A 23,145-nucleotide genomic window follows, 5' to 3' on the forward strand; every position below is an offset into this window, starting at 1 on the left:
TCCTTAGCTTCAGAAATGTAGTGTAACTCAAGATAAGAACAGCAGAGAAAGACGGGAGACGTGTGAGTGCTGCCTTTCTCTGCTGTCCTCATCTTGGAGTTGCACCATATATTTGAAGCCATGTCACATCAACACACCCACACCTGCTTCATTAGCCTCCTTGGCTGCTCTTTCTCTCACATGCAGTACTGATATGGCCTGATAATATTAAAAGAATACAGTTGCTAGCATTGTCATTTGTGGATGCTCGACTTGACTTGGAGTAGTGATGTTTGTCATTATAAGTTACCATGGTGGATGGAGACCCTTATAGTGCCAGTAGCACACAGAAGCAAACCACTCGAGGCGTTCATATCGGAAAGTGTGCACCAGTGGGTGAAAAGTCATGCCGTGGCATGATGTCTTGAGGCTGTAAGAAGATTGTATGTTTTTTATATTGTTGCTTGTGATTGGGCTAGAAAGAGTGTGACAGTAAAAAGTAGAAATGGTCATGTTCAGCTAATGAAGTAGCAAATTCAAACAGTTCATCGTAATTGTTATGTTGTCAATGTAATAAAAGTTTGTGGTGTTATCTCTATTACTGTGTTGAGGTGGAGCCAAACTGATATTTCTTGCTTTGCTATCGCAGCCCCCTTTGGGCTGGGAAGTGCTCGCAGTAGCTCCATGGTTCCACGGGCAATTCCAACCTGGAGTGAGAGAACTACAGTACCAAAATCTATGCTTGTATCATCCAATGTGGTTGCACTCACAGCTGGACCTTCTGACTCGCAGTCATTTGGAAGGTGAGCTTCTTTCAATGTCATGTCACATTTATTTGTTGTGAAAGACATAAGAGCATGGTTTTTGTGATTTTGTTTCATAAGCTTGATGTCTGAAAAGGGTGTACAGCTTGCTACAGATCTAAAATTCGGTTATTTTAAGGAAGGTTCATCGTTCATCTAGAGTTGTTAAACATCCTTGAGGGCAAATACTATGTCCCTTGTAGTCCTTAAAAATTTAAGGCTGAACTTATTCCTTTAATGGAAGCCACTGTAGTTTTGCTAGCAGAGTGCAGTTAGGAAAGATTCTGCAGTGGAGTAGCCTGCGTTAAGCTCACACAAAACTTGCAGTAACGTTGAAGTCAGAATGAAAGCTGCCTTTTAGTGTTCAGGGTCATATCATATGCAAGGACCAGATGGAAGGCCATATATTGTGTGTAGCTGAGCATAAAGATTATCATTAATGGGTAAGGCTGGATACATGTATTCCCCTCAAAGAGATGTCCAAGATTTTCAGAGATGCAGTAAATGTAACTAGAAGAGATAAATCAGCTCAAAGTACACATGCACTCATATTTTTAATGGAGAGAAGCTTAGTTGTCTCGAAAAACGCTGTAGTATTGTGCATACTGGTGTAAGTGTGCATAGAGGGGGGAAATGAGGGCAGTGGCCCTTTAACTAAGCATGAGGGTGGGAGTTCATGGTAATGCCTGTTCATGCTTTTGGGTAGCAGGGAACAATACAGGGCAAAATTTGCACCCCCCCCCCCCCCCTCCCCTCTCCACCCCCAAGTCTATTAGGATGGCTTGCCTTCCCTCTATGCATGCCTATGCTTGGAGGGCCACAAGAGAGAAGCAGTCAGCATGCAAAACAAAAAAAAAAAAGGTGACCAGTGAAAACCATTTGTTCAGATTAGGCTGGTGAAACATATCAATATATTTTAACGCGACAGCATTAAGGGTTCCTTTCAGCTGAGAACCTGGTGTCGGCAGTGTTGGCGTGTCAAGAAAAGCAGGTGGCCCACCTGCCACAGTGGGCGGATGGCAACCTGCCCCCCAGTGGCTGGTGGCAATGAAATTAATTCAAATAAAGGCAATGCAATTTCCAGCTGCCTACCGTGGCGTTGTGCATGAGCTTGGAGGAGCTCAGGAAGAGCAACCTCAGTCTTACAAGCCCCACCGGTGGCATTGTTTGAAACGTCTACCTGCCAAGGCAGCGATGCATTGCTTAAGCGCTGCCTCACTGCGCCAGCAGTGGCATGAGGACTCCCCATGATTTATGAATGTAAAGTAGAGAATGACCAATTCTACATATATGAGCATGTAGGCAAAAGAGACGAAGAAGGAAATATGTAGAGGTGCACTTTGATTACGAACGATGTGAAGCAGAAGACTTGGAATGAATATGCTGAGATGGGGTGAGTAATGAACCATTATTTCATGGTGAAAGAAAGACTAGTGTCCATGTCTGTGAAGTGAGACTCAGAAAGGACACCAGGCCACTGAAGGAACCCTTTAACGCTATCGCATCATACCTTAAAGGCAAAGCCGAAGTGTCCGTCCAAGTTTTTGCTTATTAGTTATGCTGACTAAGCTTGATTTATGCTTATTAATCATGCCTTTGTTTAACTGTGTTTGTCCCCTTTTCATAATTTTGTGCAGCAAAGCACCAGAATAATCCACTTAAGAGATTAGAACAACTGTAGCAGAAATTTGTTGATAAGTTCTGCATTTAGGCTGATAATCAAAGTTAACTATTTAACTGAAGTTCGCTACTAACAACCACTGAAAAAAGCTGTATATAGCTCGAGAAAAAAAAGTAATTCTAACGAGAAGCGTGTTAATATTTTCTAATTTGTCTTAATAAAGGAAATTGGAGAGCTTTGCTTTAATTCTTGCGTGAACACTGTTGAAATGCTTGAATTTGCTTTGGATTTTGCGTCTGCTATTCTCTTTGAAGCCAGTGTGCCTCCGAGTCTTGTATTCATTCATTCATTCATTCATGCTGCAGCACTTAGTGGTGCTATTGCAGGAGTAGGGTTAAAGAAAAAAAACAGTAATGAAATGGAATACACGCTAATTCTGCAGGGTACAGCACAAGGAACTAAATATACATATTATATCTGTTTTCTATGGATAAGGCTGTTTTGCAAAAGGCTGATGTATGGCTTGCGAAATTGCTGATTCATTTTAAAGTCCCTTTGATTGTACCTTCATTTAATACGCAGCTTGATTGATGTTAGATCTTCGTCCCGGAGCCGCGGTGTGGATCCATACGGGATGACGTTATCATCAATGGGTAGCAGTGGCGGCTCGCTGACTGGTGACCGCTTTTTACGGGGGATTCGAGGAACCATGATGTCAGGCCATGCACCGACCCACTGGATGGACCCCCGCACCAAAGCTCCAGATTCAAGGTGTGTTCCCAAGGGCTCAAGTCCAAATTGCCCAGGTTTAAAATGTGAAGTGAAACCTTGTTGTAGCCGCCACGGTGGCTTAGTGGTTATGGCTCTCGGCTGCTGACCCAAAAGGCACGGGTTCGATCTTGGCTGCGGTGGTCGAATTTTGATGGAGGCGAAATTCTAGAGGCTTGTGTACTGTGTGATGTCAGTGCACATAAAAGAATCCCACGGTGGTCGAAATTTCAGGAGCCCATCTCTACGGCGTCCCTTATACCCCGAGTCAGTTTGGGACGTTAAACCACCACAAATCAAACCGAATCCTTGTTGTGAAGGCAACCTTTTTACAGGTAACCTTTTATAGGTAACTCCAGGTTCTAGGTCCTCAGTAACGGACCACTAAGTGCTCGCTCAGTGCTTGGCAGATTGCTTGGGAACATTCTTGCTTGTCAGTGAAGCTACCTTGGAGCGTAGATTAAGAATAGCCAGGGCATGGAAGAGGGCACTGTAAGCATTGATCCTGTGATCCTAATGTGCACGGTCAGCTTGTTGACAGCGTGGTTAGGCTCTCTCCTTGTCATTGTATGGACCTTAATTCAGAATCATTAGCACGACTTTCTTGAAAAGTGGGTCCGCATGAATCCATTGCAGCAGAGTAAGAGGGGTAGCAACTGCTGTACTTTGTGAAGGCAGCTAGAAGACAACTTATTTCACAGTAGCATCGTTTGTATTGTTCTGTCTCTTCCTTTTCTCCATTAGTAGCTGCATTCGTGCCTTGCCCTGGCCGTGATTCGCTCATTGGCAAGTTTGACTTAAAGCTTATATGACAAAGGAGCTTACTCAATGCTGTCATGAAGTGCTGTAAGGGGGCCAGATACTGTGTCACTGGAGGCATTAACGTTGGTAGTCTTTTTATTGGAGGGGCAAGGTGGAGGGCAGTGATGGTGAAACTCAGCATGACAGCTTGTGAAATGGGTACAAAAGTGCCAACTCAAGCTACTACGCGAGCGGGACCATCCCTTTCACGCTTCCTAGTGCGCCTGAATGCAAAGCACTGGCTGTGTAATGCTGCTCCAAACATAGCATTCACAGTGGTACACATCCCGCTCGGCTCTCACATGTCAGTTTCGCCTCACTGCAAGCTCTGTGATGCGCTTAAACACTTGCAAACCTAAGGCGTGGAATTGAAACCACGCCACGTGGTTGGCACGGTCTCATTACCCTGTGCATGGGTCACATTAAGCACGTAGGATATAGCTTTGCCCATTCAGCTGTCCTCCCCAAGCCCTTCTTCTGTGGACATCTCTTATCACCGCAATGGAAATTGAGAGGATTGTTGGCGCCCGTTCACTTTCGTAGCCAGCATGTTCACAGCCAGTTGTCGACTGCACTGTGGCACGCCGCAGTGACATGCTGCGTATTGCTGCACCTCATTTTCCAACCCGCAAGTGCGCAGTGGCTACACTGCAGTGGCTCTTAATGGCCCTTAGCGCACTGATTTTATGGAAGACTCAACATTGCCACTAGCACTTCTTTGTAGGGGTGTGCGAATATCGAAATTTTCGAATACGAATCGAATACGAATATGAAGAAAAAATGGCTTCGAATATCGAATATCTGGTCAGCACAAAAAATAAATTCAGAAAAGATAAACAAGCAAAAATTGCTGCTCATATTTTTTCAAAATAGTGTATGGCCTTTGCAACTTAAATAAACAAAACTAGACTGCCTGAGCACCGTATAAAAAAAACATGATGTGCGCAATAATGTATACTACTTTATTGAACTGCATAACAGTATCCAACCTGTAATGTGGTCAAGCAGAATGCAATCCATAACATGACAAGACTGGAAACAAAAATAACATGATGGCTAGTAAAACCTCATTAATTCGGAGTTCAAAGAACCGACAGAAATGTCCAGGTTATTTGAAGGTAGATTTATTTTGGTTATGTATCATTATATGTTCACTCCTGCTTGGGCCAAGCAGTGGCCTGCAGTATTATGAAATAAAATAAATAAATAAATTTATAAAATTCGCCGCAGCCCTGAAAAAAAAAATACAGAAAATGCGGTAGTCTTTTGAAGCGGCTCTGTCGTGCGAATACCTGTAACCCTGTGACGAGCAGAGTTTCGGCGTGCTGGAAGACATCGCGAGGTAAGCGAGATGGGAATGCGCATTGACGTCGGAATGGCGAGACTGTTTCTAAAAAAGGAAAAGAAATGATGAGCGATGTGTCAGTTAGCATCTGAAAGCAGCACGGTGCTGAGATTGGACTACTGGCGAACGCGCGGGCCGACAGTTGCCATTGCAACGGGCGAGCGGCCAAGCTCAGTAACTAAAACTACGTGGCCAGGTTTTTGTTTTTTTTTTTACCTAGTGGCAGGGGCCCTCCGAACATTGTCACGCCTGTCGTTAGGCGCACTTAAGAAGTGCATAGGTTACAGTGCACCATGCAATACGCTGGATTTTTACAGGATCGCTTGCCCTGTTGTGACACCTCGACTCGCCCCTTTGGGAGCCTCACGCAAAATTCCGCAAGTAGGCTTTCCCGCATGACATAGTTGACCAAAACAAGATGGCGGAGGTCACGCTCGGAGAGTTAAGGTGACAGAACGAATGCCATGGCTGCGGGCATTATATTCCCAGATATTGCGCTTTTGCCACAATCAGATTTACGATAGTTGGCGCGGTATATGATCGCTGCCGAGTATTCAGGAATTTTCGAATATTCGGAAATTCACGAATATCATTTCTCAGATACGAATGTGAACTGAATATGAAACATATTCGATTCGTATTCGAAATTTCGAATATTCGCACACCCCTACCCAAAACATAATTTATTTCCAAAGAATTCGGTCTTCTTCTGCTTCTTTTTTCTTTTTTTGCCACAAGTGCCGTGGTGCGACTTCGCATTCGGTGAGCAGTTGTATCGCGACGTTGTCATCATGAGCACCAATAAATCTGCAGAGCACATCCAATGCTTCCATCACTTTTAGTGCAGATGGTGGTGCTAAATCGTCTGCGTTGCTGTCATCATCCGATAATGAGTCGCTGTGGCGAGCGCCCTCAATTATGGCTTCATCACTCAGCTCCTCGGAAGAAAGGAACTTCCGCTTCCTAGACAAATTCGCCATGCTCATGCCGATTGCAGCGCACAAGCACGAGTGAAAAAAAACTAGAGCAAACACTCTGCTGCTGTTGCCAGGCTGCTGCGTCCTTTGGCGACGGATTGGTTGCGGCTCTGGCTTGGAAGAAAACGGGAGCTTGCACCCGCGCCTTCTTGCAAGGCAGCCAGCCCGATTGTCATCACCACCAAGCAACGGGGGTCTTCATGTGCGTTTGAATGAGTGGATCAATTGGTTCTGTGGGGTTGAATCAGGGGAGATAAATACGTTCTCCCCACTTAATTTCTGCTGACGCAGTTCAAAACCGCCAGACCCCAACCCGTTATCATGTACATTACCGAGTGCTCGCCGACCACGGCGGGCCTTGCTCTGAGGGAACAAAGGAACGACACATTGGCTGACACAAACAGGCATTTATTGCTACAGCCACAATAACGCCAGCTAGCAACGAAATACGCTAATGAATCAAGGTCGTCCGACTCACCAGCAAGATTACGAGCGAATGTTCGGCTACGCTAGGGCAAGGGATACTCCAAAGGCCGGACGGGACGAGATACGGGAGCCACTCATCCCGCCGCTTGCCTGCCCCTCTGGCGAAAGCGGAGCCGCGTGCGAAACGTCCGCTTGCGCCGACAATCCCAGCCAAAGAGCCTCCTCCCATCTCCCGCGCTCGAGCTGCAAGCAGTCTCTCGTGCTGTGACGCTGGCGCCCTCTCTTGTTAATGTAACTAACAAGGGAATGTGCCCCTCTTTGAGGCGAGGCTGCTGCTGCAAGGGGCCTTGCGGGAAAGCAAACCACGAGGGGAAACAGCGGAGGCTGATTCCCCACATCCCCCCAACCTTAAACAGACCCTCGCGCCTGAAAGTACATGTATGGAGGAGTCTCCTGGTATTCCTGCACTTGAGGCAGGTCTTGCCGCAGAGGTCACACCGAGAGCGTCCACGCAGACTTCCGCGGTTTTCCGAAGGCGGGGTGAAGGTCTCCACTGGGACGACTCGCATGGCCCGTGGACTCCGTGTCAGCAGGCCCGCAAATAGAAGGCCGGTTGAAAACTGCAGGCCAGGTTTCTGCAGTAGTCGCCAGGGCAACAGCTGCCGGAGGTGACTGCTGACTGGTCTCGCCACAGCTGCCCGGATGGACGCAGCGAACAGGATACAGGCTGCTCTCGCAGCAGGTGGCAGTGAGACGATGTGCCCAGGGACAGCAAGCCTGGGTGGCTCCACCGGATCTGCAAAATTGCCGAAACGCTCTCGGCGTGCCTTTAACGTAGGTCACGGGAGGGGAAACGGCATCCGCAAGGGCCTCGTGGAACAATGCCTAACTCGCTAGCAAAACGTGTTGGGCGGCTGTGCAAATGCAAAGTTCGAGTGAACAAAGCTCTTTCATCAGTTGAACGAGACTGCTCAGTTCTTGCGAGGTTAAAAAAAACAAAAAACGGGCGGGCAGCAAAGTGCGCCCCTTCTCAACAACACGGTCCGGTGGTCGTGTCTCTTCTGACGTGGTGCAGGCAGCTCCGAAAAGCCTCAGGCCTAACTACCACTCCGACAAGGACCGTTAACAAAACACCCACAAAGCGCCCACCGTATCGGACGGTGTCGGAGTGCCTGGCGGCGAGCTGCAATACCAGCGAGCTCGTAGCGGCACCTGTGGCTCCAGGCCACCCGGCTCCCACAGCCACGACTCACATAGTCGAAAAAGAGACAGAAGAGAAAAATATATACAGAAAATTCTGACCACCCACGAGGCTTCCGTACTCACTCGCTTCGGGCTCGGCAACTCCGCGGGCGCTAGGCCTCGCGCTCCCTCGATGTGGACCAAGTGGTTCTCGTGAAAAAATTCCAGGGAAAACTTGATGAAAAACGTGCTGAACATGTCGATAAGTTCAAACATTCTGCAGCGCAATACTCGCACTCAAGAAAGCAAGCCGCAGGGCCTAGTGATCAAAATTCACTCTAGCCCTAGCACTTGTCAAGTCCGGACGAAGAGCGTTCCGCGAACCGAACAGACAGTCGTCCAATGTTCCAAGAGCAGGCCCCACGTTGGGCGCCAGATGTGGGGTTGAGTTGGGGGAGATGAATATATTCTTCCCACTCAACTCGGCTGACACAATTCAAAACCGCCAGACACCACCTCGTGATCCCGTATGCTACCGAGCGCACATCGACCATAGCGGGCCGTGCTCTGACGGAACAAAAGAGCGACACATTGGCTGACACAAACGGGCATTTATTGCTACAGCAACAATAACGCCCCAAACGCACCCCAAAAATGGTTTGTTGCGATGAAAATTTAGTTCCATTACTTTTTATGGGGATGATGGGGAATTAGAAATAATTCGTTGAAGCGACGTTCGTTGTAGCGGGGTTCGACTGTATTTCGAGTAAAGCGATTTCGTTATAACGAGAGATTACTGTAGTTCTCCGTGGGGTGCCATGACAGCGTGGGCGCCGCTCAAAGCTTTAAGTGCACAACAATACTATCTCGAAGCCAGCACTCAGAGGCAAATTGAAATCAAAGTGCCATGCACATTCTGGCTGACTCTTGGTAGACAGAACAACAAGTGGTTTGGTAGTTTCAGATTCCAGCGTGTGCTGGAGGTTGCCGGAAGTTGCTCTCGCTACTGTTCATCCGAAAAAGCAACCGCCAGCATGAGCAAGCCGGGTAAACAGCGTGAAATTTGTCCCCTCGCCACTCACACCTTTAGCAGCTGCACACGGTGGCGCGACTGCACTGATCTGTTCAAGCCTGCCTTGTGCACAGCAGTGTGCATGCTGGTGGTCTGTCGTTGCAGGGAGCATAAAGTATGCAGTAGAATGTTATTTATAAAACCGGTTAATAAATTAGGGGTGTGCAAAGTACATGAGGGTGCAAATTATGCGAGTAAATATGGTAATTTGAAAACCTTGCTAATTAGAATATTTTTTTGTAGTCCCAATAACTTCAAATTAACAAGGTTTTACTGCACTAAAATTATCAGTAGTAGGGTACAACTTAAAAAAAAATAGCTGGGAACTATGCATGACGGACCGCGCCGTCTTGTATTACTCTGGTGACCAATTGCAACAGTAAACAAAATCAGCCTTTTAATGTTGAGCAATATAAAACATGCCAGAGACATCAAAATTCTCGAGCTTATAATTTCGTTTTGCGAGTAGCCTCTCGTTCAGGTAACAAGAAGAGCTATAACAACGGAAAGCTTTTTTTGTTGCAGGGGAATTTTGTGCGACAATGCTGAATGTGGGCGGAGCTTCACTGTAGAGTTAAGTTGTAGACGACTATAGTTTAGTAATCATACATTCTAAAAGCTTGACTTCTTTCTATCTAGCTCTACTCAGCCATGCAAACTACATTTTGCGAAGGAGTCTCGCGTAGCGGCATGCCAGTGCTGCAAGAAAGAGCGTAAAAAGAAGAGTGCGCTATCGCGGTGATAACACAACTGTGGCAGCGGTCGCCACCATCTATGCCACGACTTGCACGGTGCCACTACCCTAAACCCCTTGATGTTTTCAAAGTACGGACGCTTTTTAAACTCTATGGCCACAACGCAGCCCCTTCCACCCCGTCTGCTTTGGCTTTTCTGCTGACTTGCACTTTTCTGGATTACAGTTGGCTCTCTGCAATGTTACCTTTGGAAACACGCAGGGCTTTTGTCTTGCTTCTGCTTTTCTCTTTTGCTGTTAGCATTTTTCTCCTGTCTTCGATGTGGAGAATGCCGCAGGCTGTGTGTTTTGTGCTTTGCAGTAGCAGTATGCTGTGCTGTTGTGTGTTTGTAGTAGCTGGCCTGAAGGTGGCTGTACATATTTAATGGCTAAGCAAGTAAAGCATAATGGATTGAGCAAGAAAGAGTGACTCCACAGCAGTGGAAGAAAATTTTGTTCCAGCGAGAAACAGCGTTGTTTTTGAGTTACTGCAGCTTCTTTACTGCTTATCTCTATGCTCCTTTTGGTTCATGCATTTCTAATCCTTCATGTGTTATTCCTGTGGTAATTTGTACATTGCATACAGAAACAAGTGCATGTTGTAATTGGTGCACTGAATCTTTTTCTGGAACTCCTCACCTTGCATGTTGTCGTTTCTTTATCGATCGGTATGGTAGCACCATTAACTGAGCCCTTTACTATAAACAAATAGCCCTTTCCTGTTCATACCTGTCATGCCTATTTCAGTTATGTTGCGCAGTTTTCCATCCGCCGACATAGCGACTTGTAAAAGTGCTTTTCTCAGCTGTATTTTGATGCCTGCATCCCCTCACTCAGGTCCAAGAAACACAGGGTCTGAAAAGCCATTTCCCTGCAGGTATGTCTTGTGCAGCGAAGTCAACCTTTAGCACCGATGTAACACAAGGCGCGATTCTTGCAGCCATATGTCGTGATCACGACGTGTAACATACGCAATAGTAAGCATGATTATGGTTACGATGTATTAATGCTGTGATTTGGTAAACTAATGCACTTGACTGTGCAAGTGTGACCAAAAAACAAACGAAGCTGGGGATTGTGCACAAATAGCTTATCTTTCTAATGGTGGTTCAACTGGAATGTAAAGGTTTGTGCACAGATTGCCCGCATGTGCTAGCATCATTTTCATTTCAGTGGAGTTATTTGGAACCAACATGCTATTCATGCACGTTACTGTGCTCCATTTAGTTCTTTTGGTCACATTTAACACTATGTAGTTTTCTGTAAAGTGATATGTTTTTGTACATGGTGTTACTTCTGACTGCAGTTTTGTATGCCATTTTCATATGTGAAATGTATGTCGTACAGCGTTTTTCTACTGCAGTATCAGTCTTCATGCTCAAAACACTGTGATAGGCAGATTGTTCTCGATCATGGACGATGAGTGTTTTCTAAGTAAAACATCCTTGTCACCACATAGTTTTTTCTTTTTTCTTGCCATAGCAATGCTGCTGTTGTGCCACCTGACCAGAAGTACCATTTCACATGTGCTTTTACAAAATCATCTGTACACCCGGTGCAAACTATCATAGTAAAGTATCTGGGGACAGCTTTCTTGCCAAAAGGATATAGACGCTCAGTTCCCTTTTATTTTTTATGCAGTATTTTATTAATTGAGGTTCTTTGACACATCTGTCTGGAGGTATGCAGTCACATCCTGCTGCAACAAGTTTCAACGAACCTGTGAAAAATTTTGCTGAAGCAGTAAAGTTGACCCAAAATCAGTCTACAACATTGACGAATAGGACTGGATAGCTCATGAGTGGCGTTTACTCCCCCCCAAAAAATCTGCAAGCTTAGGTCTTTCGCTGTTTCGAAATCAGTGTCGTTGCACAATTTTCACAGTACTCCGAACATCTCAAACAATAGTCGTATTCGCATATAAGCACATCTGCTACACTGGCTTTTTTTTTTATGAATGCATTGTAAAAGTCCCCCCTCCCCTTTTTGTCCCGTGAGAGTTCGTACCGAGACCACAGTGCCTGGAGGCATTTTGGCATCAACAATGCATGAGTCCACTCACATCAGATGCACATCAAAATCGATGCTTTGGAAGCTGGTCACCTATTATTAGTGGCTCTTTATTAATAAAATAACAATGGAAGGAAAAGATTTTGCTAGCTACCTTTATTAATAAAATAACAATAGAAGGAAGAGATTTTGCTAGCTGCAGCATCTGCCATCAAAACCTGAAGCACCTGAGGTGTGGCCAACATGACAGGGACAGGACAGGGAGAAAAGAGCGAGAGGACAAGAAGGGAACAAGAAGAAGGAAAGAAAGGGGGAGGCGATAGAAAAAAAGGATTGCGGTTGGGTGGCAATATGCACTAATTACAAATGCAAAATATACAAAAATACATGTGGAGTGCGGCGCCCACGCATGGCTGTTAAGGGTTCTGTGCACGCGGGCGACACCGAGCAAGTGGCATGTGATCTGCAACAATGTGCCGACTGCCAGCATGGTGTCGCTCAGCCTGACATGCTTCGTACTGGAGCTGCTGCTAAATTGCTTTGGAACTAGCTACCACTTGTCACAAACGGTCTAACATAGTTACCTCTAACCGCAGACACAGTAACTTCACATTGAAATGAACATACATATTTATTTCCGTTGTGTCTTCGTCAGCGAAGCGAGTGAAAAAGCGGGCCAGCCAATAGCCTTCTTGCACCAATGGCCACAAGTCACCTGCATGGAGTCCAGCCATCAGCAAAGCCATTGCAGGCGGTCGTGCGCTGATTTGCATCTTTATGTGCGCATGTCTACGCATTAATTCCGATTCCGCTCAGAATGTCAGCAGCGCCACTGAAAGTGCAGACTAACTTTGGCAGCTGTTTTTGATGAACCCATGCGAAGTATTGAACTCTATGCCTGGATTAAAATTGGGTGCTAACTCATGAAAACTTCACTTAAGCAGAACTACGCTTGGAAAATTGTTGTTTTTGGCTGGAAATAATTGCATTGCTTTATATGGTTTGCTGACAGAGAATTAGAAATTCTTCTTTGTGGTTGAACTTTTGTTGTAATGGTGTTCATTGTAGCGGGGTTGGGCTGTACTCCTGAAATCCTATGGCCTGAGCTCCCAAGACTATGTTCGAAAAATCGGTTTTGGCGTCACTTGATTGCCTTGAAAGTCAGAAATATTCAGAAGTTTTTTAAGGTGGGGTGAGATTTTGAAAATGGTTTCCAAAAGTTAGCTGCACAGCAGTTGTAATAAAAGCTGTGGCTATAAAATTTGCAAGTAATCTTAAAGGTGCCTGTGGCTTTTGAAATTTTGTCTAGTATTTCTTGTTTTTTTTTTCTACTATTGCACCTTTTTCTTATCTGCAGAGCGTTGAAATTTTTTAGGAGAGTAGCAACCAATGCTTTACGCAGCTGGTACCAAAATTATGTGCTTCAAACAAAACTAGCTTTAGTGTGTTGTTTTTTTTTTTTTTTTGTCGATGCAATAAAGTTGCCACCCATGAATGGTTTTACAGTGATAGCTGCTAGGCACCCGTCCCTGGCCTTCTCGTCGCCATCACCATTAGCGGTGGGTGCGTTAATGTCACGGTCAACCTGGGTCGCATAAGACTGGGTGGCGCTGTTTGGAACAGCAGCCTGCCAGTGCAGGGGTGCATCACGTGACCACTACACCAGTACACCAGGAATATATCCCCAAAACTAAACACCTAAAGAGCTATCGCTGAACATCGCGTTACACAGTCGCAACCGTCCTGTGAGTTTTTTTTTTTTTTTTAGTAGGAAAAATACAAATGAAATGGCATTAATTAACTTATTTGAAAAAATTTTGTTTGCTTATGCCTTATAGTTCCCGAGAAAAAGATACACAAACCTCCAAAAATGTTTTGAGAAAAATGGCAATAAACTGTCTGAAAACCATTTTGTTTGTCAAAATTTCCATTGACAAAAAAAGGTACAGGAGGAGCCCTAGTGGCTGAAAAATGTACTACGAACAAGGCTAAATTCGAAACTGAAACCAGAATTTGTGTTGCTGATTAAAACCTTCGGAGCAATAAATTTTTGCAAGTATTCAAAACAAAGAGACCACGTCGAGATGCACCCACTTTTCCGGTCGACATGATGATGAAAAAGGACCAGAAAATAATTTTTGAAATCACAAATTTCCAAGTGTAATATATTTTCTGAAAGACAACCAAGTGTAATATATTTTCTGAAAGACAAAAAGGAATTCTCTCTCAGATGATCTCAAAATCTCAAATTCGAATTTTTTGACGAAACAAAGTCTCACCCCACCTTAGACAAAAATGTCTTTGCTAATGTTATTTCTGCCATTCCAGATGCTGTCATAAAAATCTTCTACTCCACTGGGACAATTAAACAGGCCTAAAACGCACATCAACTTAATGTTTTAGCCAGATGTCGGGTTGGCCACTGGCGGGCAAGGAGAATTGAGGATCGCACAGAGGAGAGTGTCACTACTTCGAAACATCAAAGGGCTTTATGCTTCTTATGGAGCATGGGATGGGTGGGGGGGGTGGGGAGTGGATTCTTCTCTTCGTCTGCCCAGTTCTTGTTTCTCCGGGAAATGCACTCTGTCCTCGTCTTGTGCCTTCCCCACACCCCCTTCCAGTTCGCATCGGCTGTCTGTGCCGAAATCGCTATTGCAGAGCAGCGATGAGGGGTGTGCATCACTCATCGTGTGTCTTCTTTGCCATGTCCTGTCGTTTCGCACTGCTGTTGAATGTGCGTTGTCGCAGGGGCACATGGTGGCACTTGGACTGCAAAAATTCATGGGGATCTTATCTTAAAAGGGGGAAGCTGGTCTTAGAAGAAAAAAAATTTGTTAATGAAGTCACAATAACGAAATCTTCAGGGAACATGTATTTTTGCATGCTGATTCCAAATATGTGATTCAATTTTATGTAAAACAAGTCCTTTTGCACTTGTATAATAATTTTATGCAACATTTTGCCGAGAGCTTTCAAAAAAATTTGCTGCAGGAAACTTGCTAGAACACATGCCATTGGCTTGTCTTGACATCAAGCTATGCGATAAGGGCAAAATTATTATTCTGTCTATCATAGAAGTTGAGTTACAGAGTTTTGAATTTGCCACTTCACAAACGGGAAGAAAAACTTGTATTCATGATTATTTCAAAATCCTATAACTCACCCGCTACTACAGGCAGGATGATAATTTTACCTTTATTGCATAGCTTGATGTCAAGAGAAACCAATGGCATGCAATCTAACAAGTTCCCTTCAGTAGAATTTCGTTCAAACTCTCGGCAAAAAGTTAAATAACATATTGCACAAGTGCAAAATGACTTGTAGGACGAAATTAAATTACATACTTGGAATCAGCATGCAGAAACACATGTTCTCTGATTATTTCATAATTGTGACTTCATTAATAGAAATTTATTTCTAAGACACTCTTCCCCTCTTAACCACATGCAAGGGAACTTGGTTTTTCCACGAAGACATCTGACTGGAACACCTATTCTGACGGCTTGTTGGACAGGACACCTGACCACAGGGGGTTCAGTGTTTGGCATAGGAAGTCAACCACCGCTATGCCTTAATTCTTTAAATGGAGTTTAAAAATACACACGTTTAATGGGGGAGGCGTTTGGGAATTGAAAAACTTTTTAATGTCAAGGAATTTACTACGTGGAGGTTCGTTACCTCTAGGTATGACAGTACCGTACTCATTGCAAATCGGTCCTGTTTAATCATTCATAGGAAACCCCCATGGCATGGTAAGGGTCTGGGCTGCAGTTCATAGTACCAATGCAGACCTGCCAATGTGGCCCAGTAGTTAGGGCGCTCGGCTACTGATCCAGAGTTCTCAGCTGCGAACCCGACCACGGCGGCCACGTTTCGATGGAGGCGAAACGCTAAGGCGCCCATGTGCTGTGCAATGTCAGTGCACGTCAGAGATCCCCAGGTGGTCGAAATTATTCCAGAGCTCTCCACTACAGCACCTCTTTCTTCCTTTCTTCTTTCACTCCCTCCTTTATCCCTTCCCTTATGGCGCGGTTCAGGTGTCCGCCCATATGTGAGACAGATACTGCGCCATTTCCTTTCCCCAAAAACCAAAACCACACACATCTGCTAGTGTGGAAATTAAACGTCAAAATGTAGTACTTAACATTAATAGTATGGGCATCTTCAACGGGCTTAAAAACAAGGGGCTGAAAATTTATCAGGCGTAGCAGCAAGAGTTTTTATTGACTTCATATCGTTTTGTTTTTTTTTTTGCTATAAATGACCTGCTCCTTTTGGGAAGCATTTATTCATGTGGTACTCTTAAGAAGTGCAGATAGTTAAGCTGGGCTTAACATTTTGGATAAAACAAAATTATATGTCTGCACTGTATGTATGATAAAGCTGTACAGAACTCAATACATACCTCATAGTTCTGTGCATTGGTACGATTAAGACACTCAAAAGAAGCTTTAGCTGAGTGGATTCTTTTTTCTTGTTTTCCAGGGCATCATGGGACTCCCTCAAGTGACATTTCGCCATTCGCTCGTTTTTTGTTTGTCTACCATATCACAATTTTGGCTCTCCTCAGCATGATGGTAAGTACTGCACGTTGAAAAAAGGTTGTGAATTGTGCTGTACTACTTTTTTTTTTTTCAGTGTTAATTTTATATCATTTGTACCAATTTTACTCTTGTTGCTCCTTTATTTAAAACTGCAGATACATGGTAGCTGTGCACAGTAAGGTTATTCTGGGGTTATTCAACTTGCCTGTGGTTCATTTCATTTCCTGCACTGGTTCACTCACTGCTGCTGGTTCTCCGGGTCAGAAGCAGGCACCATGCACTGTAGTCTACAGTTGCACTATGTGCAGGCATGTTGCTGCTGTGGTGCAAAGAACTTTCTTATCTGCTTTTCAAATGGGTGCAACCATAGTGTGCAGTATGATGCAGATGCTGCTTGCCAAGGTTATGCCTACTGTTGACCTCAGCGTCCTCTTGTCTGACTGTGAAGAGCCTTGTTAAAGGGGTCATGACACCATTTTTCAGACTCAAGCTGTTTATTGCACGTTGTTCGCTATGCATCTCAGAACAACTGGACAAAATATAAGCTCATTTAGTGCTGCGAGCAATTTGTAATTGAATTTTTAAAAATTGTCCTGAACCCTGTGGAAGTCAGGAAACACGCACACTCGTGGTTCATGACGACATAGACGGTCACGTGCTTGCTCGGGACTGAACAACTGAACTGCGGGTAATGCGCGTAGGGGAGTGAGTTGTTCTCTGTTCAGGGGTGCGGTGGGGCAATGGGGAAGTTGTAGGGGGACAGAGGCAACAAAGACGTGTGTCTTTCCCATTTCTGTGCAGCTTCTGCCAGCACCCTCTGAAATTCTCTAGAGGGTGTTAGTTCTGCCCGGTCTCAGCGACTTCACCACGATGTGCCGCGACCGGAATCGAGTAGGCATGCACTCAGTTTTGTAGCAGACGACACTGCTAGTCTATGATGTTGCTCAGGTTGCTTCAAAATGGCCGTCACTGCCAGGGGGAGGGGCTTATAGCCGATAACTTCAAATTACAATGTCTAGTCCCTGCTATAGCGCCCTACAATGTATAGAGCCCTGCTTCTTTTTTAAATGCGTATAATAATGTCCTGGCTAGTAGCTTCAACGTAAAAGCACGATTTGTTGGTAGACCATGTCATGACCCCTTTAAAACAACCCCGTTTTAAGGCATGTGTGAATAGTGATTTTTTGGTTCGAAGCGAATTGCAATTTTCTTCAAATAATTTCAAAGTGAATATTTCAAATACTTCTTGCACACAAAAAAGGCTGAATGGCACAATAGGCATTTTCAAAAGCATGTATTTTTCGAACACACAAGGCATTTACATGAAAAAGAATGGATTGAAGCTGTGTCACGCTCATTAAAGCTGTGTCGAAGTCCTGTAGAAATGGCCATCAGTAATTGGGACAGTCGACCTACATGCGGAGGCGATGTATTTGGGGTGTGAGTCCTATCTATGAGACCCCCGACTGCTGGTCTTAATTGCAGTTGTGTAGTTGCACAGCTATTGCTTTTAAGCGACAACTTACTTACTGATCTCTTACTGATCAGAATCTTACTGATCAGAACAATGCCTTTAACGTTAAAGGGGTGCTAAGTGATTTAAAAAATTATTGAGTTAAATCTGCCATTTGATGGTGTTATTTGCCCATGAACTTGAATATCAAGCTTGAACAGGAAAAAACTACATGCAGACACCTGAGAGTAAGCTCTGTGGTTTTGGGCTGTTTCTGTTTCCCCTAGGCTCTTGGTTTCCCATATCCTCCCAAGACGCTGCAACAAAAGGAGGCAACAGCAGTGGCCACGCCAAAATGAGAATAATGTCAAACATTGTCGCATGTCAGAAGGCAGATAGGATGTGTGCATGCTTTTGATAGCTTTTGTGTGACATTAGAGGCTAGAAAAGTGCATGCATGAAAAGTAGTCATATACTGGCCAAGCAGTGAATACAAAAAGGCTTAGGACAGTATGCACTTCAGCTACCATAGAGATGCAGAAAGAAAGAGACGGTCTTTGCATCACGGTCATCTTTCGAATTACTTCAGGGCTTCATATGGTAAAATTGTAATGTTTAACCCTTCGTGGTCCCTAGTCGGGCCCCTGCCAACAACACACCGTTGCCGTTACAATTTGCTGTTGGGCGCTGCCCGAAAAGGTTTACCATGGTTGAATTGCACATGTTTTCGTCGCTACATATGATGACCATCTTTTGAACCACATGGTCCCCAAATATCGTTGAAAGACTTGGCCACATAAAGAAATGTCAAAAATAAGCATTCCATGAGTTGTTCTTGCACAGTTGTTTTCTTTCGTGGTTTACGAAACTGGTGAGATAGTTTTAGACCAGAACAGCTGCAGTGTGGGTAAAAGTTTTGGACTGCAAAGGGTAAAGGCCATCTTAAAAAGAATATATGACCTGCTGCCATCGCTTAGTGGCTGGGGATTCTGCTGAGTTTGTGAACTCAATTCCAGCTGCAATGACTGTGTTTTGATGGAAGCGAAATATAAAAATTTCTATGAACTATGACTTCAAGAACAGTAGAAACTCATAATAGTAAACTCGGTTATAGTGAAAATTCAGATATAGTAAAGCTGCAGTCTCACTTTGCCTTCCTTAGACGTGCGTACATTTTTTATCGGTTATAGTAAAGACTTTTTCCAAAGAAACAGCTATAGTAAAGAGCGCCTTGCCGTGGTGATGTCCAGTCGAGCCCGCTTATAACGAACATGAGCGCCACGCGGCGTCTGTTTGTTATATCCCAAAGTTCGTAGTAAGTGGACCACAGCTTTAAAGACAGTTGCATGTCAAAACACAAAATTTTTTCTTCGCGAAAAAGTTCGTGATGGACGTCTGTTTCTGCAGCGCAGATCTGATGAGGGAGGTTTCCAGTTTATTTAAAGCAGAAGCGTGCTATCGCCGAGGCCCTTGGCATAGACACGTTGTCTGAGGCTTTCTATGTAGCACATTGCTACAGGCGCATTTATGGGTGCTGGCTCCGAAGTTTCATCCTCATCTGATTCCTCCGTGCACGGTTCCGCGGTGTCGGTGTCATCATCGACAGAAATAAAATCATTCCAACCAAAGTCATGACCCCCCATGTCGGAGTCGACGACGCGCTGCCACAAATCGCCGCTGGGCTGGTCATCTTCCGAAGCATCAGGCTCGGCATCAGACACTGTGTCGATGAAGCCGGCCTTGCAGAAGCAGTTCCGCTCGCCAGTGGCTATCAACTCCGCCCTGACCGCTTTTTCCATCTCTACCGCTGAATACATTGGAAATGGTCACGGTGTTCCCGTCCGCCATCCCAAATGACAACCAGGGCCCAAGATTTGAACGAAGCCATCGAATTGTCCGCACTGCAACGAGAGTGACAAAAGGGCGCAATGGGCTAGATGTGCAACGTGCACAGGCGGCAATCAAGCTAGAGATACAGACGCACAGAGCCAGTAGAGAGACCATGAGGGGCGTCCGTGAGCGTCAGGGCAGCCACCTCTTGGCTCCCACGGAAGGCCTTCTTCACGGAGCGTGGCCTCCGCGATCGGCGGCGGCGGTGCGCGGATTTGCAAGAGAGTGAGGCGAGGGAAGCTGATTTGCGAGGAGGGGCGGGAGGGCAATGTTGGAAGGCGCATCAGCGGAGAAGGGTAGGCTGCTCGAGAGCGACGCGAAACGGGGCGGGCAGTTGGCCTGCGATGAGTCTCGGGAAAACATGCCGCGCGTTGGGCGCACAAAGGGGTGAGAAGCTGGTTATCTTGCATCGCGGCGCCGGGTTTACGCCGTCCGTTCGCTGTAACCGATCAGCAGGGCTTAATGACGTTCGTTATACGTGTGATTTTGTGCCATTGAAACAATTTGTATTTTGAGGGTAGCACAGGTCTCGTTCATTATAAGCGGAAGTTTGTCTTAAGTGGGGCCGTTATATGTGGGCTTAACTGTACTTACCGCAGAATGATGACATCATAGCACGCGCTAAGTCTAGGATCGTGAAAAAGATACCGAGTGCGCTCTTTGAGATGGCTTCACCACTATGCTCTAGAGCTGCGAGAGGAGACGGCAACTTTTCGAAGACCTTGAGGCCGCGAGGTAATGCACGCGGCGCGCACGGAAAAAATAAAGCTAGCTATGAACGAAGAAAGAAAGCGGCGCCAGTTGCTGAGGAAGGGAAGGCAGTGAAAGTATATTGTGGAGTAGAAAAGGAAAGAAAAGGGCGTGCGTTTTTAGCATGGCAGCGCGATGCACTGCTGGGGAAGCAGCGGCAAGATGCAGAGGCGCAGCGGCACTGTGTAGGCGGTTCTACCACGCTTGACTTTGTTGCGCAGGTTTCTTAACTACCACCTCTTAAATGCTGAAGCCAAAGAAGACGACGCTGTGATCATGGAAAGCTTTGGTTTTCACATGGAATCAAACTCGCGTTATTTTTGTAGCAACGTTGTATTCGTGTAAATGTGGTACCGCCACAAGACATAAACATGATAACATGTGATAATTAAAAATAAATAATTATCACATAAAGGACCAATAAAAGCAGGATGTAAGGTATTTCTGAGTGTTTGTTTTATAAACTGACACTTCATGCTTGGTAAGCAGCCAGAGAGCATGGTCTGAGCCATGTCATCACCAACAACTGATATAGTAAAGATTTTTGCTGGTCCGAGCTGCTTTACTATAGAGGGGTTCTACTGTACTTCTTTTTGTGGCAGTTACAAGCTTGTTTTGGGAATGAAGGCTGTTGGTAATGCTGTGGGCCTTAGTTGAGCTGACTTCATTGATAATCCCAACGCACACATTATTGAAATGGTCTGATGGTATCGTTATCACAAAAGTGGTCTGAGCTGTTAAGTGTTGCTCATGAGGGCTTGAAATTGTCCCCTTTGAAACCAGTGACTGATCCCACAGCTGATCCCGGTCTTGGTTGATAGGCAGACAACACAAGCAAAGCGCAGCTGCCAGAGAGGCACAGAAGCATGGGACTCCTGCTGACGCCAGTGTCCACTCGCTGCTTTACAACTCCAGGGCAAAGCGACAGTGTCTGCAAAAAAAAAGTTTGTGGTGGATTATTAGGCCCATACTCTTTTTTTAATTCAACTCAACTGATGGTTCAGCTTTCCTTTAAAGCTTAAAAAGTTTGAGCCTGTGAAAATGCAAGTGCTTATGTGAATAGCATGCATCTGGGCCTCATTAGTCAAAGGTAGTATTGAAGAGTTATATATTCAGTATTCAAAAATAAGTATTCATATTCGATTTGTGTTCAAAAGAAATAATGTTCACACACCCCTGCATAAAAGACAGGCTCGTCGGTTTTCTAGTCATTGTTTCTTCATTTATGAACTGTATTTGAACCTGGCTTTGAATTCATGCTGTATAGACCGTTCCAGTAAAGTGCTCCCTATGCATCTCCACATTGCTCACTGAACTCTTGTGTGCAGCTGGCAGTAGCATAGTTGGAAGTGGTAGCATGAGCTCTCTAAACGAGTTTGCAACAGTCCAGAAAAGAGGTGTTAAGACATCAGCATGTACATGATGAAAACGTCTATATTGGCCTACGTTTTCAGGCTTTTTCATCCTGCATTCTAGAGATTCAGTCCTGGTCTAAAAATCACCGATTAGTGTTTCCATTTGTTCAAAATTTTTCCGGAGCCTTCCACTACAGCACCTCTTTCTCTCTTTCTTCGTTTCTCCCACCTTTCTCCCTTCCCTGACAGCGCGGTTCGGGTGTACACCGATATGTGAGACAATTACTGCCCCATTTTTCCATCTCTGTTTTGCCTTTTCTTTCTGCTTTCTAATTTAGTATGGTTTGCATTTTGACCATCCTGCAGTTTCTGTAGAATGCCAGCCACTTTTGGGGCCAAGATTTTCCTCAATACTGTCAGCTGCTAACAGCAGTGTAGCAAGGAGGACCTTGCAGATATGAGCAAGTCACACGCACTTTTTAGGAAATGCAGCAGCAGTAGAAACCGATCGTCACTACACCAACGGGGAATGTTTTCCCCTACCTACGGAAAGCAGAGGTCCATTCATGCACATGTTGTTGTGATTGCTGCTGCCTTTCCCACTGTAATCGGACAGCCATGCAGGTTAAGTTTATACAGTTCCTTCAGGATGTCAGCTATCGTTTCTGAGTTGACATGGCTTTGATGGTCCATCTGACAGTTTTCCATTTTTCAGTGATGGCACCCTGGCCAGTTTTTGGCAAAAGTTCTTCAGTAGTTATTTTGTTTGGACTGCAGCTTTGCTCTTGCCACAACGGTGACCTTTTCGTAGCTGCCGATTCGGAAAAGCAGCAGCAGCAGAAAACAGAAAGGTCCATTCAAGCGCATGTTGTAATATTTGGTGCCACTTTTCCCTTCTGAAAACTGATCCAGTATTCCCCTGACATTTTTCTTAGTCCACTGAAGGGTTAGGGAACTTCATATTGTAGGTATTTTTCACTTGGACGTTGTCACAGTTTGCAGAAGTTGTACAAGTTCTAGATCCAAGCTTGATCGATGACCGAGTACAGGTTCATTTAGTGTTTCAGCTATGTACGCCTCATTACATGGGGTGTTTCCCACAACTGAGTGTGGTTTTTGGTAGGGGTCTGCAAATGTTCAGAAATTTGAATAGTTTGCTAGTAGTACAGTTGAGCCCACTTATAACGGACATGGCGGTCACGTGAATGGGATTCATTATATCCAAAGTTCATAGTAAGTGGAATTTCCCTAATAGAGCAAAAAACACTGAGTCCAACAGAAGTTGCGATTATTTCTTTAAAAGTGCGTTATGTGCGTCTACTTCACAGCAGACCCTATGGTAGCACTTTCCAAGGTATCCAGCGCGGTCATAATCTCACCAAGACCCTTGCTGTCGACAATCTGCTTTAGGGACACGATATAGGGAGTAGCGCACA

The 23,145-nt window shown here is 45.0% G+C and overlaps 1 protein-coding gene across 1 annotated transcript in view; it reads left to right on the top strand.

The window, feature by feature from the left end:
* The window catches only part of vir (VIR_N domain-containing protein), a 254,787-nt gene that overhangs the window by 219,259 nt on the left and 12,383 nt on the right, over positions 1 to 23,145 (top strand). Inside the window, 3 exon segments of the mRNA XM_077648167.1 lie at positions 629 to 782; positions 2,986 to 3,174; positions 16,203 to 16,294. Of these exon segments, the coding sequence (XP_077504293.1) occupies positions 629 to 782; positions 2,986 to 3,174; positions 16,203 to 16,227 (368 nt within the window). The 3' untranslated portion in view covers positions 16,228 to 16,294.

The sequence above is a fragment of the Amblyomma americanum genome, chromosome 1, assembly GCF_052857255.1.
Source record: "Amblyomma americanum isolate KBUSLIRL-KWMA chromosome 1, ASM5285725v1, whole genome shotgun sequence".
Taxonomy (NCBI): Eukaryota; Metazoa; Arthropoda; class Arachnida; order Ixodida; family Ixodidae; genus Amblyomma; species Amblyomma americanum.